This window comes from Callorhinus ursinus, unplaced genomic scaffold, assembly GCF_003265705.2.
Source record: "Callorhinus ursinus isolate GAN/ISIS: 27379988/994484 unplaced genomic scaffold, GSC_fseal_2.0 scaffold8, whole genome shotgun sequence".
NCBI lineage: Eukaryota > Metazoa > Chordata > Mammalia > Carnivora > Otariidae > Callorhinus > Callorhinus ursinus.
In genome coordinates, this window is record NW_027397070.1 from 72,942,662 (window position 1) to 72,964,576 (window position 21,915).

The following is a 21,915-nucleotide window of genomic DNA, read 5'->3' on the forward strand; positions in this document are numbered from 1 at the left end:
CCAGGCACCGTGACTCCCTCAGAGACCTGGGCTGCGCTTACCCCCGTGCCTCGGCTTCCCCAAAGGCTAAACAGGGATGGTCACATTTCCCCTGCCTACCTCATGGAGCTATTCTGAGGATCCACGGAAAAGCACTTTGTCCCTCCCAGGAAGAGGATGCAGGAGCCAAAGCCATCCGTGACAGAACCATGCAGCTGTCAGCACGTGGGGCTGGCGTGGGGGTGAGGTGTGTGGGCCCCGGGCAGAAGCAGCCCCTTCACAGCAAGGGCTCTCAGCCCACCAGGTGACCAGTTGCAACTTGGGACTCGCTGGGCCAGGCCGGGTGGGGTCCCACTGCTTCCTCGCTCCTCCCATGCCCGTCCCCTGGGTCACTGTCTCCTCAGGGCGGGCCGGCCAGGGTCCTGAGTCAGTGTCATGGCTGCGTCTTGGGGATGCCCAGACGGGAAGACCAGAGTACTCTCTGGGGTTTGGCCATTGTCCTGGAGCAGATTCCTCGTTAGGAGACAGGGCCACTTGCTTCTGCGGGCTGCCGGAGCTCCTATGCCTGCCCCTCGCCCCTTTCCGCACCTGGCCTCCGTGGGCGGAGGAGGGAGAGCGTGTCCCCCGCAGGAGCCCGCGCGAGCCGGGCCCGAGGCTGCGCTTGGCGGCCGCCGCGGGGGGCCTGAACCTGTAGGCCGAGGAGGGCCGCCCTACGTCTCTGCAGACCCCGTCCAGCTCACCGTGCATTGTTTAGTTTCGAGGATGTACGACGTGTTGCTAGTTTTTTTTTTTCTTATTAAATGGAAAACAGGATTAATGTAAATAGCCTCTTTGGGGAACAGATTCTAATCTGTCACGTATGTGACCTCGTGGACTATTTTAAGGTGCTGATGCAACACTAATAAACCTGGGGGCACCCCCAGGCCTTCCTCCCTCCCTACTGTGTGATTCCTCCAGGGCCCACAGCCGGCAGAGCCCGGGGCTCCACCCCCGGCGCGCACTCCGCGGGCGGGCGAACGCCCCCGGGGAACGGATCGGGGGGCACCGCCCGGGGGAGCGGGGGAACGTGGGGGGGGCGCCGGGGGGGGGGGGGGCGGCCGGGGGGTTCCGCCCGGGGGAGCGGGGGGCCACGGAGGGTACAGAACCTGTAGGCCGAACGGGGGGCGGGGCTCCGGCCGAGGAGCCCTGAACTACGCCTCGGAGACTCTCCAGAGGCGGAGAAGGGAGGCATCCGACAGGAGACCCCTCCGGGCGCCGCGGAGTCACACTCCACACCAGCCCGCCACCAGGCCCCAGCCTTGGGGCCCCTGGGCCCCAGCGCAGGCGCGGCGCAGGCCGGAAGCGGAAGCGGCGGGGCGGGGCCAGCCACAGGGGAACTTCCGCCGGGCTCGGTTCCGCCTCCTCAGGCTCTCCGAACCGCCGTGGGCCACGCCCCTGTTCTTTGACCGCCCCCACCGCGGAGGACCCGCCCTTCCGCCTCCGTACCCCCCCCCGGCGCTCCCCCCCGAAGCGCCTTCGTGTACCGACCTTTCCCTGCCCCGGTACCCCATGTCTCCGCGTTTGCGCGCCGCGTACGCTCGGGGGGCCCCCTCCCCGCAGCCCAGGCCTGCCCCCCCCTGCAGCCCGCACTCCCCGCAGGCCCCACCTCTCCCCGCCCCGCACGCCCGGCGCCCCCCTGCACGTACTTCTAGCCTACCCCGCCCTTCCTGCACCCCTCGTACCCAGCCGCTCCCCCACCTCGGTTCCCCCAAGTACCGCGCTCCTCCGTCAGTGGGGACCCCCTAATGGTTCCCTCCTGCCAGCCTTCCACGATGTGCCCTCCGGACCCCTGTCCTGAGCCCCCCTCAGCCCACTCCTTGCCCGCAGAGCCCCTGGAGGGGAGACGGGCAGCATCGTCTGGCTCACGGCCCCCCTCGGGGTGTGGCCCGCGCGGCGTCGAGGTGAGGTCACAGGGGGCGGGAGTGGGGAGGCAGGGAGAGCCCAGGGCCCTGCATTCTGTCTGGGTCTTCTGTGCGGGTCCTCAGCAGCCGACTGAGGGCACATGCCCGCAGGGCTGGAGCCAAGGTGGGAGGCCTGGGCCCCGGGGGCGGGACAGCGCGGGGTGCAGTAGCTGCTCCCGCCAGGGTAACCATGTCGAGAAAAACGGCAGCAGCAGCTGGGGACCCGGGTCACCCACTGGCCTGAGGCCTGCCCGGCACTGGCTGGCCAGCAGCTGGAAGGTGAGCCTAGCAGGGCCTGACACTGTCTCCATCTGCTTGCGGGGCCCAGGGAGCGGTGGTGACCTTTTCCAGAGCCCGGGAGGTGCAGACACGCAGCCTGTGGGGCTGGAGATGGACCGTCTGAAGCCCTTGTCTAATGCCCTCTTGGGGAAGAAGCCCAAATTGCCACTGCCCCAAGAGCTCTCTCCAGCTCTGAGCCCGACCATGGCCTGGGACCAGCCCGGTGCCCAGGGCGAAAGGCAGCAGCCGCAGACGCAGGACTGGGTAAGCTGAAGCCAGCAACCAGCTTTGCAGGTGGGCTGGTCCCGGTGGGATGCAGAAGCAGCGACTGGGCCTTGGGGAGGGCTGAACGGTGCCTGCTGGGAGGCTCACAGAGCATCAGCTCTCTTCCCGGGGCCCTGAGTGGGCACCTAGGTGGCCCCTTCTGCCTCCCATACTGGGCCCTGGCCGTTTCTGCTGGGCACTTCAGAGGGGCCTGCCTCGGTCTCCCTAGCACCTGCACCCTGGGTGTGGAGGGTGGCACCCCAAGGAGGGAGCCAGTGACAGGGACCTCTGCCCCGCAGCAGAGCTCCTGGACAAGGTAAGCAGGCAGTCAGCAGGACTGTCACCAAAAGTGGTGACCAAAACATTCCCAGGGGTTCTGCTTGTGACAGCCCCAAACTGGAGGCACCTCTCCGTCCCCCTGTCTCATACCAGTTGGGTGAGCAGCTGCTTGGTTCCCACTGAGCCACGAGAGGGGGCACAGCTACTCCAGCCCCCAGGGATGCTTCAGGACCACAGAAGCCAGACGCCTGCAGTTGTGTGTGGTTCCCTCTGTGCAAGGGTCAGAGCCAGGTCGGACACATGCCAAGTGTGACAGGGTGGCCAGCGTGGCGAGTGGGAGCCTGTGAAGCTGTGCGCTTAGGCTCGTGTGTGTGGACACTTGCTGTGGTCCGAGGTTTTTGTAAGAAGGTGGCAGGAAAGCAGGCTTCCTAGCTGCCCCCTGTGGCCACCGTGTGCTCTTCCAGCCGCGGCCCCTGCCCGAGTACGTGTGAGGGCTCTGAGGGTCCTGGGGGGCCAAAGCCACAGACCCCTCGACTTGCTGGACCAGAACATAAACACACAAATGTGTCACCTGGCAGGAGGAAGGGCGTGACTCGGGGGCCCCCGTCCTGAATGGGTGGCGGGGACCATCGTACTCCTGGCAGCTCTTGGGCAGAGCCAACCCCCGCCCCCAAGCTCGAGGTTCTGAGAGGTGGGTGGGGGCCAGTGGGGCCGCAGGGAAGTGGGAAAGAAGGGCCCGGTGGGTGGTGTCCAGAGGGGAGGGATTTGGGTGGCGGCCAGAAGAGAGTGCAGACCCATCTCTGCAGACTCTCAGGTTTCTGGTTTGGGGGCAGGGAGTCCCTCTCCCCTCCCTGTTATCATGCTGCTTCCCTCCTCTGCTCCCAGCCCTCCAGGAATGTCAGCTGCTCGCTGCAGCCTGAGGGATTCCCTGGGCTACTCTCTGTCTCACTGTCCTGCATGGTGTCCTTCCTCTTTGTGCTCCTCAGTGTGGAATGCTGCTCCTGCAGGCCGGCCTGCAGCTGGCCCCTTGTCAGGCATCGCCTCCAGCCTGGCTGGCCATTCCTTTCGTCCCTGTGTCATCCCATCCTAAGACCCACAAGACCTACCTTCATCTGCAGTGTTCACCGTGGGCCCCCGTTGCCTCACACCAGTGAGGCCATGTGCTCACAAAGGGGCAAGGAGCTCAGGCTGAGGCCAAGGTCTAAGGAGACCTCCCCCGACGGAGGGTCCACCAACATCCAGCCTCTCAGCAAGGGCTAGACAAGCTTATGCTTCCTAACAGTCTCACTGAAATGACCGCAGAGTGTTCTGAAGAAGTCAAGAACCCACAGAACAGCACAGGATGGCAGGGCTGGTCAACAGGAGTCACATTCTGGTGGGCAGTCACAGATTGGGCAGAGCTGTGTGGTGGGGTGCAGCAGAAACAGGTTGCTGCCCTAGCTACTGAGCCCCAGTCCACCCACATTGCTAATCCAGTCTTGGTGCCCTATTCCATACCAACTGACGGCTAAGCGCACCAGGCATTTGCAGAAAATTTCTATCCTGAAGGAGTAAAACTAGAAACAACCAGAACCACAGCAGTGCCAAGCAAAACAAAACAGAGCTGCAGGCGAGTCACCATCCTCACGGTGACCTGTGCCATCTTGGAAGAACTGGCCATGCAGCACCACGGAGGAATGTGAGTGTGCCTGCTCAGTGTAGAATGGACCGGAACCAGTCCACAGCAGAGGGTCCACACAACTTCGTGCAAAGCGGTGGCCTGCATGGTTATAAACAGACTCCAGAAGAAAAATGAAAAAGGCCAATCTGAAAATGGGAATAAACTTAATAGGAAACAGGCAGACCTTTAAAACATCCTGGAGCATTACCGAGAGCCTTGACAACAGGAAGAGACCCCCAGTTCTTGGAGGGGAAGACTCCCCAGCACCAGGGGTCCTCCTCAGGGATTTCACAATTCAGTGTCATCAACAGTAAAAATGCTAAATGTTTGGGGCACCTGGTCAGAAGAGCATTCGACTCTTGATCTTGGGGTCGTGAGTTTGAGCCCCACATTTGGTGTAGAGATCGTTAAGAAAAAAATAAACTTAAAAAAAAGGTAAATGCTTGTCTTCTCTTTTTCAGTATGCCAAACTAGTAAAATAGAAAAAATAATCAAAAATAGGTTCAGTCCTAGCAGATGTGAATTCATATCACAAAATGTCAGTTAGCAAAGCAAGGGTCCTGGCGTGTGATGCATGAATATCAAGACGGAAAAGTAAGTCTGGAAATTGACCCAAATGCCCACAGACACTTAGCGTAGGATGAAGATGGTATCTCAGATCAGTGGGGAAGATGGACTTTGTCATGCGGGGCAACGGTGTAGCTATCTAGAAGACAGATAGTTGTGGGTGTGCCTCTCACTGAACACGAGGATGAACCCCAGATGCATAGGGGCAGACTTTTAACCTAGCGTCCAAGTCCAGAAGCCAAGAAAGAATAGATGGTTACATTTAACCACCTGTGGAAAACCAACAAAACTTTTAGGGAGGCAAAACACCACGAACAAAGTTAGAGGTAGCTGATCAATGCACCAAGACGCTGGGGGGAGGGTGGGGTGCGGTCATGTCCACACACCGTGCTGGGAACACTGGATTTGCAAAAAGAATGAAGTCAGACTCTTAATGCCACGTACAAAAACTAACTGAAAATGGATCAAGGACATAAAAGTACAAAACTCCAGGAAGAAAATACAGGGGAAAGCTCCATGATATTAGACTTGGCCCTGATTTCTTGGATGACACCCAACAGCTCCAGAAACAAAAGTAAAAGTAGATAAATGAGGGTTCATCAAATTAAAACCTCTTGATCCTCAAAGGACACCATCAACAGAGTGAAAAGTTAGCCCGTGGGGTGGGAGAAAACCTGTGCCCATCACATACCTGGTAAGGGATTAGTGTCCAGAATGCATAGAGAACTAAAACTCTAAACCAAACAACAACCTGAGGCAGAAATGGGCAAAGGACTTGAACAGACATTTCTCCCGTTGTATCAGGGGTCGACAAGTATGTAAAATGCTCAACATCATCAGTCCTAGGGCAATGCAAATCAAAACCACAGGGGACAACACTTCCCCCCCCTCCGCCCCGGGACCGTAACTCCTCTCAAAAAAAGGGGGGCGCCTGGGTGGCTCGGCAGGTGAAGCATCTGCTTTCGGCTCAGGTTATGATCCCAGGGTCCTAGGATCAAGTCCCGCGTCGGGCTCCCTGCTCCACGGAGAGTCTACTTCTCCCTCTCCCTCTGCCGCTCCCACTGCTTGTGCTCTCTCTCTGTCTCTCTCAAATAAATGAATGAATAAGTGTTTAATTAAAAAAAGAAAAGTACGGGCCAAGATGTGGAGAAAGTGGAACCCTGTGCAGCGCTGGTGGGCGTGTGAAGTGGTGCAGTCACTGTGGGAAACAGCATGGAGTCCTCCAGAGCTTAGCTGGAAGGACTCGTGCACACAGATGTACATCCGTGTTTATGGCAGCATTATGCACATAGCCAAAACGTGGAGGCAACCCGGGGGTCCGTCGGAGGAGGAATGTGAAGTGTACGTGCGGTGAATATGATTTAGCCTTAAAAAAGGAAGTTTGTTCTGACAAATGTCACGACACGGATGAACCTTCAGGACATTGTGCTGAATTATCAGCCCGTCACGGACGGACAAACGCCGTATGACGCACTTAAGTGAGTCCCCTAGAATGGTCAGACTCCGGAAGCACAGTGGGGGCAGCAGGGGCTGGGGAGGGGCTGGGGACTTTGTGTGTGGGGAGGACAGAGTTTCAGTTTGGGAAGATGAGACAGGCGGTGGCAGTGGCTGCACAACACTGTGAATGTGCTTTAGTGGCCCTGAACTATACACCTTAAAATGGTAAAAGTTACGTGTAATTTAGCACACGAGAAAGCATGAGAGGAGAAGAGATGGGGAAGACGTCATTTGGGGACATGCAGCTCCCCATGGGGAACAGGGCGAAGCTGCTGCCGGTCCCAGACACCTCAGGACACAGCAGGCGGGCGTGGAAGCAAAGCTCCAGGCACCAAGGGGAACCGGAGAGCCACGAGAGCCAAACAGAAGTTCTTCAAGGACAGGAGGACACTGAGCGAGGCCGCCCCCCCAGCTGACCCTGCAGGGCCTGGGCCAGTCTGAACTGGCCCCGGGGGCAACTGAGGCCAGCAGGTTGTCCTGGAAACGGAAGCGAACGGGAGCCGCCCCCAGGCGAGTCCCTGCCCTGACACCCAGCCCCTGACGAAGTCACCAGGCACGAACCTGGATGGCAGAGACCGCGTGTGCTTTGTGCGGCACGCGCACCTGCAGCAAACAGGCGATCGCTGGGAGGGAGTGAAAGGTGTTCAGTGTCAGGCTATAAATGAAGTCGTTGGACAAAGTGTGGAAAGGTGGCGGATACAGGTGTGGGCAGGGGTGCGGGGAGCAGAGCCAGTGCCCCCTGCTGGTGGCAGCCTGCATGGCCGTGCGGTGGCGGAGCGTGGACCCGGGGTGAACCCCCCCAAACCCACTTGGGAGCATCTCAGAAGCATGCAGGGTGAGAAGCAGGCGGGGGAACCGCTGTGGGACTGTTCGTCCACATCGTGGGGCCAGCGCCGGGCCTCCTAGTGTTTATGACTGTGGCCAAAAGTGGCCGGGCCTGGAGCTGGCCCTGGGGCTCAGCGCCGCTGGCCGGGGGAGGAATCCTAGACACGGAGTTCTTCTCAGTCATGATCTATTTCTTAGGGAGAAAAAGCTAAGCAAATACGGCTTCGTTCACTTTGGATAGTGGATTCCTGCATTTTAAAATCATTTCTACTGTTCCCATGTGGTGGTGGTTCTCCATTTTAAACTGAACTCAGGCTTAGGGCCCCGCTGGGGTGGGAGAGCCCTTCCAGGGGCAGGCTGCAGGGACGCCCCAACCCAGGCGGTGGACAGAGCCCTTCCCTCGCCTGCAGGCACCGAGACAGCAGCCGGGTGCAGCGCCCGGAGGCCCAGGGTGGGGGCCCCTCACGATCGAGTTTGCAAATACCTGAGGCATAAAGTTCTAGTGATTCCATGAGAAACGACCGAAGTCCCAGTTCCAGTGGATTTCACACACTTTCTCTGAAGAAAATGACCAAGTGACAAAGTCAGTGAAGAAAAAAGAAGACACGGTAGATTTGAGGAGCACAGTTGCCAACACGTTTGACTTACTTGGTGCCGAAATGTTGAGCGCAGCAAGTGGAGAATTGCCTTTTCTCTCCGTTGGATCTTAGGGAGTCAGCACATCACACAGCCCCGTCCCTCCTGAAGCCCTGAAACATCCCCCAGAGAGGACAGTGGGAGCGGGTAGGGCACCGAGGGGTGCCCCATGTCCCTGCCGCCGCCCCTCTGATGACCGGCCCTGCCCCTCCCGCGGAGCTCGCAGCAGCAGCGGGTGCCCCCTTCAGGGGCCGTGGAGCAGGACTCGAAGGGCGAGGGGCGCACCGTGCAGGGGGCAGAAGCCTCCGGAATCATTCAGTGAAACCCCAGGAAGTGGAAGGGAAACACTCGCTCCATCCAACTTGCAAAGGATTCTGTTTTTTTAAAAAGAAACATGCAGAAAATCACAAAGAGCTCTTCATAAATAGAACAGAATTGAAATGTTCGGGGGAGGGGTCGGAATATGAAATTGAGGAAGTCGCCCGGAAAATGGAAGAGAGACACAAAGAAGTGGGACGTGGGAGAAAAGATGAGAAACGAGAGCAGAAGGAGCCGCTCGGGGGCAGAGACCGGCGGGCCGGCCGAGTGGTGCAGGCAGGACAGCACTTCGCGTCGTTAGCGGGGGTGAAAGGTGAGTATCTGAATTTGTATTACCAAGATGAACGTTTTAGGAGAGATTTTATTTTAGAGAGAGGGAGAAAGAGAGTGGGGAGGGTCCCATTCAGCCTCCCCGTCCAGCACGGAACCTGACGCGGGGCTCCATCTCATGACCCTGAGGTCACCACCAGAGCCGGAACCAAGAGTCAGAGTTTCAACTGACTGAGCCACCCAGGCGCCCCCCAAAATGGACTTTTATTTTTTTATTTTTATTTTTTTTAAGATTTTATTTATTTGACAGAGAGAAACACAGCGAGAGAGGGAACACAAGCAGGGACAGAGGGAGAAGCAGGCTTCCCGCAGAGCAGGGAGCCCAGTGCGGGGCTCGATCCCAGGACCCTGGGACCATGACCTGAGCCGAAGGCAGACTCTCAACGACTGAGCCACCCAGGCGCCCCAGTTTTTTTTTTAAACAAAATGAACTTTTAAAAACCTGAAGACACCGATGACAACACAGTAAACTTCTATTTTTTTTTAAAGATTTTATTTATTTATTTGAGAGAGAGAATGAGAGAGAGAGAGCACATGAGAGGGGGGAGGGTCAGAGGGAGAAGCCGACTCCCTGCTGAGCAGGGAGCCCGATGCGGGACTTGATCCCGGGACTCCAGGATCATGACCTGAGCCGAGGGCAGTCGCCCAACCAACTGAGCCACCCAGGCGCCCCACAGTAAACTTCTAAAGTGGTCCCAGAAACTCCCTGAGGGAAGGAACTACAGGGGGGCACTCCCAGGCAGCTAGGAAATAGGTCCCCCCACCAGGGAGGTGGAAACTGTCCAGAGTCACTGCTGGCTCACGTGGAGCAGCTTCACCTTGACACCAGTGCCGCAGGAGAGGGGGAAAGAGAGAAAACAACACGCCAATAGAGCTGTGGCACAGAATGAAAAATCCTGAATATGTGGTAAATAGATCAAACCAGGCAGCATCGGGGCGCCTGGGTGGCTCAGTCGTTAAGCGTCTGCCTTCGGCTCAGGTCGTGATCCTGGGGTCCTGGGATCGAGCCCCACATTGGGCTCCCTGCTCAGCGGGAAGCCTGCTTCTCCCTCTCCCACTCCCCCTGCTTGTGTTCCCTCTCTCGCTTTGTCTCTCCGTCAAATAAATAAAATCTTGAAGAAAAAAAAAAAACACAAAAACCAGGCAGCCTCTAAAAGACTAAACCTCACCACCGTGATGCCCCCAGCCCCTGACACCTCTGCCCCGAGCATGGCAGGGATTTGGTCTCTCACATCCTCCTAGTGCCGAGGTTGGTGCTGGCGCGTGAGTGGTGAGTACGTGCTCAGTGAATAGATAAAGTTGTGTATATATGGAAAAACTGTACCCCAAGGACGAAGGAATTTAGAAATCCTTTTAATAAAATTCTCTACATTAACAAAGGAGGAAGACCACATGATTATCTCAATAGATATGGAAAAATAATGTTAATAAATTCCAGTATCTTTCCTTAAAACAAACATAAAAACCTATTGATTTTTTTTTAATTGAAGCATAATTAAGCCAGTGAAAACCTACTGATTCCAAGTAAGGTAGGAGGAGATGGACGTTTCTGTAACCTGATAAAGGGAGCTATCAAGAGCCTTGATGGGACTTCACCAGGGGTGTTTCAGCAGGTGTGGGGTGTCGCCATGACAATGAGCCTGTCAGACACCGAGGCTGTGCCGAAGTCAGGAAAATGAAATGAGCTATAAATACCTGAAAAGAAAACATGAAATGGTCACTATTTGCAGCTAATCTATTGTCTGTTTAGAAAATCCTTGTGAGCCCGTTAAGAAAGAAGACCACTAAGAGGAAGGCTGGAGATGATCTCCACTTAAAACCTCATAGTTTCTCGGGCGCCTGGGCGGCTCAGTCAGTTGAGCATCTGCCTTCAGCTCAGGTCGTGATTCCCGGGGTCCTGCAACCAAGACCCTGCTCCACGGGGAGCCTGCTTCTCCCTGCCTCTCCACCTGCTTGTGCTCTCTCTCTGTCAAATAAATAAATAAAATCTTTTAAAAAATAAAACTTAATAGTTTCTCAATATACCAAAAATAGCCAACCAGAAAATGTAGTGGGGAGAAAAGGATCCATTCCCTTTAACAGCAGATACTGCAAAGCGCTTAAGACCGAATGTGTTCTGTGAAGGACACTGTAACCGAGGAGCGTAGACACACCTAACGGAAAACTATACCATCTTATCTGATGGGACGAGTTAATGCTTTAAACCACCAAACATTAAGACCAAACCATAGACACGCCAGGAGAATGCGCCAGAGCAGCGTCAGAATCTCGGAGGGGAAAATTCCCACCTGGGGCCACGTGCTAAATCCACGACGGGAAATCCTGACAAGTCTGACTGCAGTTTTTAAAGGTTGGTGCCAAGACACAAAACTCTGGAAGAAAATGAGGCCTGTGACTCAGGTCATGAAGGAAGCAGAACGGATACTGGGCGGGAGGAGACAGGCTGCGCGACGTGATGTGCCTGGGCCCGCGAGGCCTCCCGTCCTTCTGTTGCGTTGGCGTGCAGAGAACCAACTGCTGATAATTGTCCGCTGTTGGTTTTTGTTTTTGTTTTTAAGTTACGCATTAATCTTTCCTCCTCTTGCCTCTTTTTTTTTTTTTAAAAGATTTTACTTATTCATTTGACAGAGAGGGAGGGAGGAAGGAGCGAGCAGGGGGAGCGGCAGAAGCAGACTCCCCGCCGAGCAGGGAACCCGATGCGGGACTCGATCCCAGGACCCTGAGATCATGACCTGAGCCGAAGACAGACCCTCAACTGACTGAGCCACCCAGGCGCCCCCACCTCTAGCTTTCACTGAAGTTCTTTGGTTGTTCTTTTCCTCACTGCTTGAATTGCTTGCTTCACCTGTTCCGGGACTTTTTCCTAATTTTCCAGCATTTAGAGTTCTGTCTTCACAGGACAGCTGCAGCTGGTGTGCCCTGCACCCTCGCTCATTTCTAAGTGAGCCAGCTCGCAGCCTTGATTTTCCCTTTCACTCAGGGGCGGATCAGGGTGCTTCAGAAGGTCCGCCCCAATGTGCTTCTGCTGTTAATTTTTACTTGCATTGCCTTGCGGTTGCCTGATGTGACCCAGACGAGTCCCAAGTTGCACATCTGTTTGGCTGGTGGCTGATGTGTGCAATGATCCATTTGTTTGGTGAGAGCATGATTGTGCGTCAAAGAGGTGTGTGCATGTTCTGTGTCTGTTAGATCACTCTGCTTAAGCACTTAAATCTTTATTTTTAAAAATTTGGGCTGCTTTTAACACAGGTGCACACCTCACTGAGAACAACAGCTCTGCCCCAGCTCTTGGGGTCACAAGCGGCACGACCCGGTGCCCATTGCTTCCAGCTCTCACAGCTGTCCCCACCGCGAATTGTGATTCCAGATTCAGGGGCCTGTCCTCACTGTGCACACTCTCACTGGGGACACCAGCCACAGCCAGAGCTGGTGCATCTCTGGGGACGAAGCCCCACGCCGAAAACACAGCTCCGTCCTCCTCAGAGCCCCAGGCATGCAGACAACGGCCCGTGGTTGCTCCGGGGCCCCAAAGGCCACACTTGGGGGAGCCCAGAGGCCATCTCTGTTCCCAGGGGGGCTGCTCCCCAAGGCTGCTCATCCGGAGCGCCCCTGCCAGCCCCCTTCTGCAGGACCCCAGTCCCTGGGCCCTCGGTCCCCCCACTTCCGGTTACTCCCCTGTTTGGGTGGAGCGCCTCATCCAGTAGCTTTCTTGGGAGGGCCTGGGAGATGTTTGAGTTCTCGACTGTAAAGCTATTCAAGTTTCTTTATTCTGCCTCCACACTTGCGTGGTGCTTTCGTGGGTGGAAATTCTCAGTGGAAAATCATGTTCTTTCAGGACTTGTAAGGTATTATTCTGTTGCCTCTAAGCCCTGCTGTTGCTGCGTGATGCCCTAGACGGCGTGCACCTCGGGTCCTTTGCACGTGTGCTGCGTGTCAATCTCTGCGGGTTTCTGGGATTCCCATACTACCCCTGCTGCAGGGGTTTCCTTTCCTGGTCTGGAGCCGTGTCCCCTCTGTCTCTGGGACGTGTGTGTTGTGCATTCATTTTCTCGGCTCGCTCTCCTGGAAATTTGACTAGCTGGATGTCAGCCCACATGGTTGATTTTCCAGTTTTCTCATGAATTGTTACCCGTTCACCATGTCTTCGTTTTTGGTGTTTGGCCAGCCCTTGCATTATCAGTCAGCATTTGTGTGACGAATTCCTTGAGCCACAACCGCGCACTTTTGCTCTCGCTCTCCGTCAGGGGTCTGAGGTCTGCAGAATCTGTGTGTCCTCGGCTTGCCCCCCAGTCTCAGAGGCCCTCGGGGGACGCTGCACCCACAGTGGATGGCGGAGACCTGAGAGGTGGGCTTCGGGCAGGCGCTCTGCTGACCCTGCCCCGTGGGGGAGCAGGATACAGTGTAGTGGGTCTAGTCTAGCGCTACCGCCGGGCGGGAGGGAGGGACCCCCCACCCCCTCCACACCTGCTAGGGAACTTCCCGTGCGGACACCACACTTACGTGTTTAAAGAGTTCCGGCTTGCCGTCGGAGCTCTCCTCTCCCACACCACCCCCTTTTCTGCCTCATGGACTCCCGTGTCTAGGAGAACAACAGGTATGGGGCGGGGGGCTCTTTCCTGTCCCCCGAGTCTCTCTCATCCCTGGCAGAGGCCGCACCTGCTCTTGGTCAGTGCTGAAGAGCGGAGGCTCCACGTGCGCAGGTGCCGCCTTGCTAGCAGTCAGGCACTCGGGCTGGGCTGGGGCAGGTTTCTGGGGGCTCTGCCCTGGGCGCCGCACCCCTGGGGTCTGTTGGGCTGCCCATCCCCCCCAGAAAGGAACCCTCCTCTGCTGGGAGGAGAGGGAGAATAGCCAGGCCCTGCGGATCTTGGTGCAGAGTGGTGGAGTGGGAAGAGGGGCTGGGGACTTCACTTTTTTTTTTTTTTTTTTTTTTTTTGCGGGAGTTGGGGAAGGAGGATGCTTAAACCACAGAAACGTATTGTCTCAAAGTCTGGAGGCTGGAAGTTCAAAGCGCAGGTGTCAGCCGGGCTGGTCCCTTTTCCAGGCTTCCTCCTCGGCTTGTAGCTGACCCTCTTGTCTGTGTCCCTCATCTTCCTTGTGTGTGTGTCTCTGGGTCCTGATGTGCACTTTGGGGGGCTTGGTTTTGGTTTTGCTAATTATTTCTAAGTGTATGGCTCAGCAGCATGAAGTATATTCACATTGTTGGGAACAGATCTCCAGGACTCTTTTGTTTTGCGAATCTGATGCTGTCCCTATTCAACACCCGCATCTACTTCCTGTCCCTGTGCATCTGAGCCCTCCCGGGACCTCCTCTGAGTGGACTCACACAGGGTGTTTGTCCTTTGGTGACCTGCCTGTGTCGCTCGCCATAGTGTCCTCAAGGTCCGCCCATGTTCCTTCCTTTTTAAGGCTGAATGATATTCCACTCTGTGGACTTACCACACTGGGGAATGTTGTCACCCATCAGTGGCCGTTTGGGTTTTCCACCTTTTGTCTGTTGTGGGTCATGCTGCCGTGACCTGGGCATGCAGTGTCTCCTTGAGACCTGCTTTCAGTTCCTTTCGCTAAATACCCGGAAGTGGGACTGCTGGCTCATTCTAATGAGCAGTCTAATAAATTCCAGTTTTAATGTTTTGAGGAATGGGGACTTTGCTCTGCCCTTGTCTTTATCCCCTATTTTTAGCGTGCCCCCCCATGGCATTCCAGATCGTGACTGGCTGTCTCACCCCCCTAGGAGGTGGCAGGGGCCCCCAGGGCTGGGCAGAGTCTGGGGGGCTCTCCGAGGGTCTTTCACAGACAGCCCACCTAGGAAATTCTTTGACGGGCGGGGTGGGGGGGAGTCCTGCGTGGGTGCGGCGGGCTGCTGGCCTTTCCGTTACTGACGTCTTTCCCCCTCCGGCCTTGTGCTGACCCCTCCTCCGCCGGCCCCTTGCCACCTCGGTGTGTCCTCACGGCTCCTGTGGCTTTTTTTTTTTACTTTAGAGGGGTTTTGGGGAAGAGCGCCCCCCATCCCACCTCTCCTGAGGCTCTCGCAGGCCAGCTCGGAGGACCGCTACCGCCTGCCGCCTCCTGGCCCCAGCGGGAAGGGCCGTGGCCGCTGCGAGGACTTCCCAGCGCCCGGCCCGACCCTCGCGCGGAAAAGCGGGCTGAAGGGGTGGGGCCTGGGCGTCCAGGCGCAGGGCCGCTGCGGAGAGCCGCCACAGGCCGCGGGACGGCAGGCGCCCCGGCCCTTGGAGGCCGAGTGCGGAGGGTCGGCGGGCGCGGGACCCGCGGCGCGCAGGTGTGGCCAGCGCCGACCGCCTCCCTGTCCCCGCAGGTGTGCGAGCCGCCCGAGAGCAGGTGCCCGAACCGCCCCTGGAGCGTCAGCATCGACGAGCGTCGGCGGCTGGCCACGCAAGGCGGCTGGGAGGAGCCGGGCACCGGCGGGCCTCCCCGCTACTGCAGGGTGTGCGGGGGGCGGCCGGGAAGCGCGGGGCGGCTGGGAGGAGCCGGGCACCGGCGGGCCTCCCCGCTACTGCAGGGTGTGCGGGGGGGGGGGGGGCGGGGAGGCGCGGGGCGGCGGGGGGGGGCCGGGCCCCGGCGGGCCCCCCCGGCTCCGGGGGGGGGGGGGGGGGGGGGGGGACCCGGGGACGGGCTCAGGCGACACACAGCCCCTTCCCGGCCCCGCCCCGCCCCCTGACCCCGCGGTTGCCCTCAGGACATCGCGCAGCTCGTGGCCCAGCTGGTGTCCGAGGACGTGGACAAGGACGTGCTCCTCCCCCACCCCCTGAGGTCTTCTGAGTCCGCCAACGCCTTCCACGCCTTCCTGGCCCGGAGCGCGCCTTTCTGGCGGACCGTGACTTTGGGGGCGCAGGTCTCGAGCTCACCACCCTTCCAAGAGCCGACTTAGCCCAGTGTCTGTCTTGCAGCGCCTTTTTCCTGAGGGTCTTGGGGTAGGCGGCGGCTGAGTCCTCTTCACCTCCCTCCGGGGGCTCGTGAGCCCAGGGATGAGAACACGGGCCCAGAAGGACCCTCTGGCTGCCCCTTCCTTAGAATGCGCAGCCCTGAGGACTTGGAGGCCACCTCAGGGAGGGGTGCCTTGCCCCGGCCCAGCCTCCAGGAGGCCACCAGGAGGGGCCTGGGGGACAGGGCAGAGTGGGGCCTTCCAGGAGAGCCCTCTGCCACCTGGAGAGCCTGCCCGAACCTTCCTGGGGTCAAGCAGCTGCGGATGGCCTGGGAGCAGGGAGGGGGCCCCCCTACAGAGCCTGGCTCGTGACCAGCTCCTTTGCTGTTCCTCCAGGAGGATGGGGATTTTGAGGTCATGAACTGCTGGGTACTGATGCCCACCCAGCTTGGGGGCACTGGGTCTCATTTTGGGCCCTGCCTGTGGGAGGCCCAAAAGGGCACACATCACCCCCCGGGGGAGCAGAAGTCAGGGGCTGCTGAACACAGAGGGAGGCTTCCTGGACGAGGTGGTGCCTCCCCAGCTCAGCACAGTGGTTGGTGAACAGGCCAAGAAAGCAGTGTGGGCAGAGGGCATGGGGAAGCTGTGAGGAGCTGGCCCTGGGCCCGCAGAGGTGTCTGCTTCTGGAGGTTGAGGGGTGGGCGGAAGGGTTCTGAGCTGGGGGTGACGAGGCAGAGCTGCATTCGGGGAGAGGAAGCTGGAGGAGGGAAGGAGGGGGACGATGCAGGCTCCCAGCCCTCAGGGGCCATGGAAGGACAGCTGCGGGGGGTGGCGGGGTGTGCCATCCCCGGGACTTGGCCCCTGACTCTCAGGGGCTGACGGGCTCCTGTGTGGGGGTAGCTGGCTGGAGGGAACTTTGGGTAAGAGGAGGTGACCAACCCCAGGCCTGGGGTGAGGGCACACAGCTGGGCACCTGCCTGTAGCGGCCTCCCTTGGTCCTGGAGCCTGCTTCTGAGAGGCTGCTGGCCCACAGGTCAGTGGAAGTGTCCTGAGGGGTGAGGTTCAGGCCTCCTCCCCCTCCCCCTCAGGGACCCTGATGAAGTGGGGGGTGGGTGTCATGGGCCAGGCTCCATGCTGGGCAGGAAGTCCCCCACCCCAACTAGTGCTCACAGTGCAGAGTGGGAGCTAAAGTGCCAACAGTCAGGGTAGAGGTGACAAGAGCTTTGGAGTTTTTTGTCACGGAGTGGCTTTAAAGGACTCCCATGTTGGCACTAGAGATCCGGTGGTTCACCCGGCTGACCTACCAGTTCTGGTCTTGCTTGGGGCGGGTCATGAGGCTGCAGTCAGATGGTGGTGAGTCCAGGATGCCCGGATGGCCAGCTCTCTGCCTTTCACGTGCTCTCGGTGCCTCCGCCCAGCAGGCAGCCGGCTGCCCGGGGGGCCCAGCACCCAGCACTCCCACCACGGCGGCAGAGCAGAGGGGTCTGGGAGGGCTGAGGCCCCCAACTGGGCAGCATCCTCTGCTGCCTCCTCCGTGGTTACCGTGGTTACGAAGGCCTCAGGACCAGCCTGGTGGCCTCCTCCTGTAGAGCGCAGTGCCCAGGACAGGTGTCACTCACCAGCCAGGGACGGGTTTGCTGTCACCGGGAGGGCTGGCTTCTACTGCTGCCCCAACCAGTCACCGCCGCAGACTTCATGTCTTCAAATTCCCTGGCTGGGGGCTCTGTAGAAGTCCAAAATGGGCCTCCCAGCCTAAGAGCAGGCCGCGGGCAGGGCTGCCTGCCCTTCTGGAGGCCCTTGGGGAGAATCTGTTCCTGGCCTTTTCCAGCTTCTGGAAGCTGCCCGCATGCCGTGGCACGGGGCCCCTCCCTCCGCCTTCAGAGCCGCACCAGGCCCCGGTCATGGCTGAGCAGTCCTCCTGCTGGCACATTAGCAGGTTTGGGGTGAGACGTGGACATCGTCTGGGGGGGGCGCTGTGCCTTCCACAGGGGCTCCTGGCATCGCTGCTTCACGTCCACAGAACACAGGACTGCCCCCAACAACCAAGGATGATCGGGCCCCAAATGGGAACAGTACTCCCGCCGAGAGTCCCAGGAAGGGAAGAGGGTCCACCCAGCAGAGTGGGCGTCAGCAGGACGAGCAGAGAGGGAGAGTCTTGGGGCAGCATCAGTCTGGCGAGGACATCACCTGGGCCACCCCCGGCCACGGACACTGCAGCACCCCTCCACGTCCACTCTTTGTCTCATTTTTATTTTCTGTATTTCTTTTGAGAGAGCACAGGTGGGCACAGGGGCAGAGGGAGAGAGAATCCCAACCAGACTCCCCAGTGAGCACAGAGCCCGACCCCACAACCGTGAGATCACAACCTGAGCTGAAATCGAGAGCCAGACGCTTCACAGACTGTACCCCCCCAGGTACCCCCCATGTCTATTCGTCACTGCCCATTCCCTCCCTTTCAGCCAGGTGGGTCTCTCCTCAAGCTCCAGGAGGAACAACACACCTCCCCAGGACTCTCAGAGACATCCCCGGGGGGGGCATTTGGGGACATCCCTGGGTGCTCTGGTGGCAGGGCAGACAGTGTCCCACACGCAGGCTTGCCCGGGCTGGCTGCATGATGTCCCTCGCGCCCTACACCTGTGTGTGCTCACGAGGGAGGCCAGCCTGGAGCAGGGAGCAGAGAGAGGAGGAAGGGAGGTGTGTGCTGGGGGGTGTCGTCTGTGCCCTCCCGAGCGAGGGCCAGCAGACGACTACGACCCAGCACTGCCCCTGCTGAAAAAAATGACTTCGTGGGCTTTGCAAGAACACACTCACTATTCAACAATCCAACACTAAAGTTTTAAAAATCTCGCCCACAATTTCATCAAGATAAGGCTGTTGACATTCGGAGTATTTCTAGAGATCTAGGCAGTGAGGAGAGAGCATGTGGAAACACAGAATAAGTACAGAGCTCCTCCCTGCAAATTTAAAAGATTTTAATTTTAAGGGAAAACATGATTGCTGAATTAGACGAATGCATCTTCACCCCAAGTTTAAAAGCTTCTCCTAAGATTATTTTTAGAAATTGCAAAAATCAAGAGACGGTGTCACGTGGCTTTGGCAGCGCCCTCCCCTCAGACAGCCTTGGCTGACGTCCGGCTTCAAGTGCTGAGGAGCTGACGCCCCCGCCCGCCGAGGCCGTCATTCCCACTCGGGGCTGGACCGGCCTCGGGCCTGCACCCACCAGTCCCCCTGCACCGCGCAGGCCGTGGGGAGGTCTCCACCCCCACGTGGCCACTCAGTCTTTGCTTTGCTTGTATCCTCATTGGCTTTCCATGAAAGACTTCGTCCCTCGGGTTCTTCGCGGCTTACAGACGTTTGCCTGTACGACTCGCGCGAGTCGGGGCGGGTGACCCGTCCTTCCTTAGCCGCTGCTCGCTTTCCCTCCAAGCCGGCTTCGCACACTGAGTGCTGGGCAGGAACGCAGGCCCAGCGGCGGGTCTGTCTTGCACGTGACCTGCTCTTTCCGAAAGTCCGGTGACTCGGGCAAGATGGGCCTCAGTGCAGATGCCACTCCGTCGGGACTTCTGGAACAGGGCGTGCGGGCCCCTCGGACTCACTTGCAGATTTCCAGAGGCTCTGCCTCTGGCGCCGTGTGCTTCCCTGTGTGTCCTGGCCCGCTTCCTCCCAGCCCTCACTACGCAGCCGCCGAGGGGCACCCGAAGAACGGTCACTGGGAGCCCTCAGTGTGGCCCCATGGGGCGCTGCACCTGTACAGTACCGTGGTCCCCGAGTGGCCACCGCCTCCACCGCGGGTCCCCCCTTCCCCAGTGTCCTGATCTCTTTCAACAGCCGTGCCCCTCAGTATGACCACTCTGCCCCCTTGCCCTCGTCATTTTGGCATCCGTGTATTATTCACAACGCACTGGCCTGCATGCTCCCCCAGGGCAGAGACCCTGTCTCCCCACCCCCTGCCCCGTCTAAACAGTGGGGCATGAAGTAGGTGCTTAACAAGTCATAACCGAATAAGTTATTGTTTCACTTGCTCTGTCTCGCCCCCAGATCATCTCTGGCCTTTCCCACACCAGTAACCCAACATCCTGCCCCTTGCTGTTCCTGACTTATTCTAGCAATGGTGTGATTTTGAGGAAATGTGTTTCCTCAGCTCTTAACTCTCACTCCCATCCTGCTGTTTTGTCACCCAGTATTGGAGCTTCTGATGACCGATGGCATGTGTGGACCACGTTCCCATGGCCTCCGGCACTCCTGCAGGGTTTCCACTGGCCCCTTGCCCCCTCCCTCCTCCAGTTTCTCTGTTGTTGGATGCGTGGAGGTGGCTGGAGGTGGCCGCCAGGCCTTCATTCCTGTTCTGACGCGAGGAGCCATCCCCTGAACGTCTATTTGCCCTGCTAATAAATGAATGGATTCCTAAATCTCATTTGCAACCCATCTGAGATCTACTGACTGCCTCAGAGCAGGGCAGGGCACTGCATGCAACGTCCCCTTTCCTCTTGTTAGTCTGGAAAGGGGAGAAAGCAGGCCCCAGCCGGAGCCGCCGGGCTCCGTGGGGTCCCAGGTCTTAGTAAATGTCACTCTGCTTTGTGAGGGGCGTATCCCTACCCTTCCTGGGGAAGCTTGGGGTCTGGATGTCTTCCCTGAGACCCTGGACCCCAGTGGCCCTGCTGCCCATTCCCCAGCCGCGCTTGTCCTCTGTCCGCATCGCAGGGAGGAAGTCGGCCTGCACCTCTCAGTCGGCTTCCCTCCTTCTCAGGATGAAGCCCACCCTGTCTCTGCGATGGAGGCGGAAGCAGGCTCTTCACAAGGCATGATGTTTCGGGCTCTCTCCATGACTAAAGGCTGCCTGGGTATCTTTTGGTAGTTCTAACTTTTCGGTCGATTATTGAGTACTGGAAGATTTTATGATGCAGCGTCACCGTCCAGATGAGGAGGTTCGGAGTTCAGGCCAGGGCCTTAACAAGGGGGCCTATGGGGAAGGAGGGACACCACCACCACCTCCCCATTTGGAGAACCTGCTCAACCTGTTCACCCCTTGCCCCATACCTAAACCCCTCCTCCCCTCTCCCCTTCCAAACACCATCAACGCCGCTCCCTTGGCTGCCCTTGCTCAGACAGCTGGTGGCCCGCTCTGCATGGTGGGCATTTCCTTTTCTGGAGAGCTGGGCTGCTCAACAGCCTGTGGTTGCAGCCCACTGCCCTCCTTGGAACCCCTGGCTTTTACCCCAGCACCTGCTCTGGGCTCCTGGCCCACCTTCCTAGTCCCTTGTAGGGGCCTGTGGGCTCTGTCCCTGGGGGCCTCCCCCACCGCTGGGGAGCCCTGTCCCCTGGATGCTTCCCTCCTTGCCCCATAGGGATGTCCCTCAACATCATCCCCTCCAGCCACACACCTGCCCCCTCTGAGGAAAGGGCATTAACCCACGGTAGTGCTCAGACCAGCAACTAGGAGCCCAGACACTTCCTTTTTCTTGCCCCCCAGCAGTGATGTCCCTCCTGGCTCCAAACTCTGGCTGGGGCCTGCTTCTCCCCCCCCCCCCCCCCCCCCCTGGGATCCCCCCCCCCCCCCCCAGCTCCTCCTTCCCCGGGGCCACCAGTCTTGCCTGCTCCACAAGGGTGTCCTCTGGGAGCAGCACCTCCGATCCTCTGGCTTTTTCATCCGGCCGCAATTCAGGGAGGCCGCACCAGCTGCGGAACTAGCCCACATGGTGGTGGCTGGGGGCACCCCCACTGTCCAAGCATGGCCACGGGGGCTGGGCAGTAAGGGCCGGGACAAAGACCCCTGGGGTGAGTGGAGAGAGCCAGGCCTGGAAGGGAGGTGTGGAACGGGGCCATGTGGTCAAGGCTGGGCAACTGAGCTTCAGGGCAGCGGGGGACTTGGGAGAGCCACCCTCCCCAGGGAGGGGAGAGTGGGACCGAGGGGGCGGGAGGCCCTGGAAAGGACTCCGGACCAGCGTGGAGGGTGCGATGAGAACCACTGCGTGAAGGGGCACCAGGGATGCTGCTGGCAGGACCCACGTGTGGAGGCACAGGGAGGACCCACCTGGGGAGAGGGGGCGTAGGATGGGGGTGAGGACCCATCCGGGGACGCCAGGAAGCCCCAGGCACAGGGAAGACCTTGGTGGGGGGGGTGGAAGGACCCACCCAGGAGGGGGCGCGCGGGGAGGGCTCACCCTGGCAGGCGCGCGCGGAGACGCGGGGAGGGCCCGGCGAGGGGCTCCGGGAAGGAAGCGCCCGGGGGAGCGCGCAGGGCCGACCGCCGGGGGCCGGGCGCGCGGAGGCGCGGGGAGGGCCGGCCGGGTAACGGCCGCGCGGTGGGCGGTGGCGCCCGAGGCCCCTCCCCTGCCCGCGGCCGCTCCTCCTCTTCCTCTCCCGCCCGCGCCGCGGCCCTCGGTCCCTGCGCGGCCTCGGCGGCCTCGGCGGCGGCGGCGGCGGCGGCCCCTTTAAACCGCCCGCCCCCCGCCCGCGCCCGC

General features: G+C 59.1%; 1 protein-coding gene and 1 long non-coding RNA gene across 4 annotated transcripts; one reads left to right on the top strand and one right to left on the bottom strand.

The window, feature by feature from the left end:
* The first annotated feature begins 1,934 nt into the window (after positions 1-1,934).
* TEX22 (testis expressed 22) lies at positions 1,935-19,868 on the top strand. 3 transcript variants are annotated; one of them, XM_025869237.2, is made up of 4 exons: positions 1,935-2,462; positions 14,888-15,016; positions 15,269-15,503; positions 19,636-19,868. In XM_025869237.2, the coding sequence occupies exons 1-3, from the start codon at positions 2,310-2,312 to the stop codon at positions 15,458-15,460; spliced, it is 474 nt and encodes a 157-aa protein (XP_025725022.1). In that variant the 5' UTR covers positions 1,935-2,309; the 3' UTR covers positions 15,461-15,503; positions 19,636-19,868. The 3 variants fall into 3 exon arrangements, 1 of the variants encoding a protein (XP_025725022.1); XR_012379205.1 differs by lacking the exons at positions 14,888-15,016; positions 15,269-15,503; positions 19,636-19,868 and adding an exon at positions 11,824-13,494; XR_003207571.2 differs by lacking the exons at positions 14,888-15,016; positions 15,269-15,503; positions 19,636-19,868 and adding an exon at positions 3,728-4,841.
* Positions 17,684-21,561, bottom strand: LOC141373326 (uncharacterized). Its single transcript, XR_012379207.1, has 2 exons — positions 21,046-21,561; positions 17,684-19,839 (listed from the first exon to the last, which is right to left on the bottom strand). It is a non-coding gene; the product is annotated as an uncharacterized lncRNA (long non-coding RNA).
* Between the last annotated feature and the right edge of the window lie 354 nt (positions 21,562-21,915).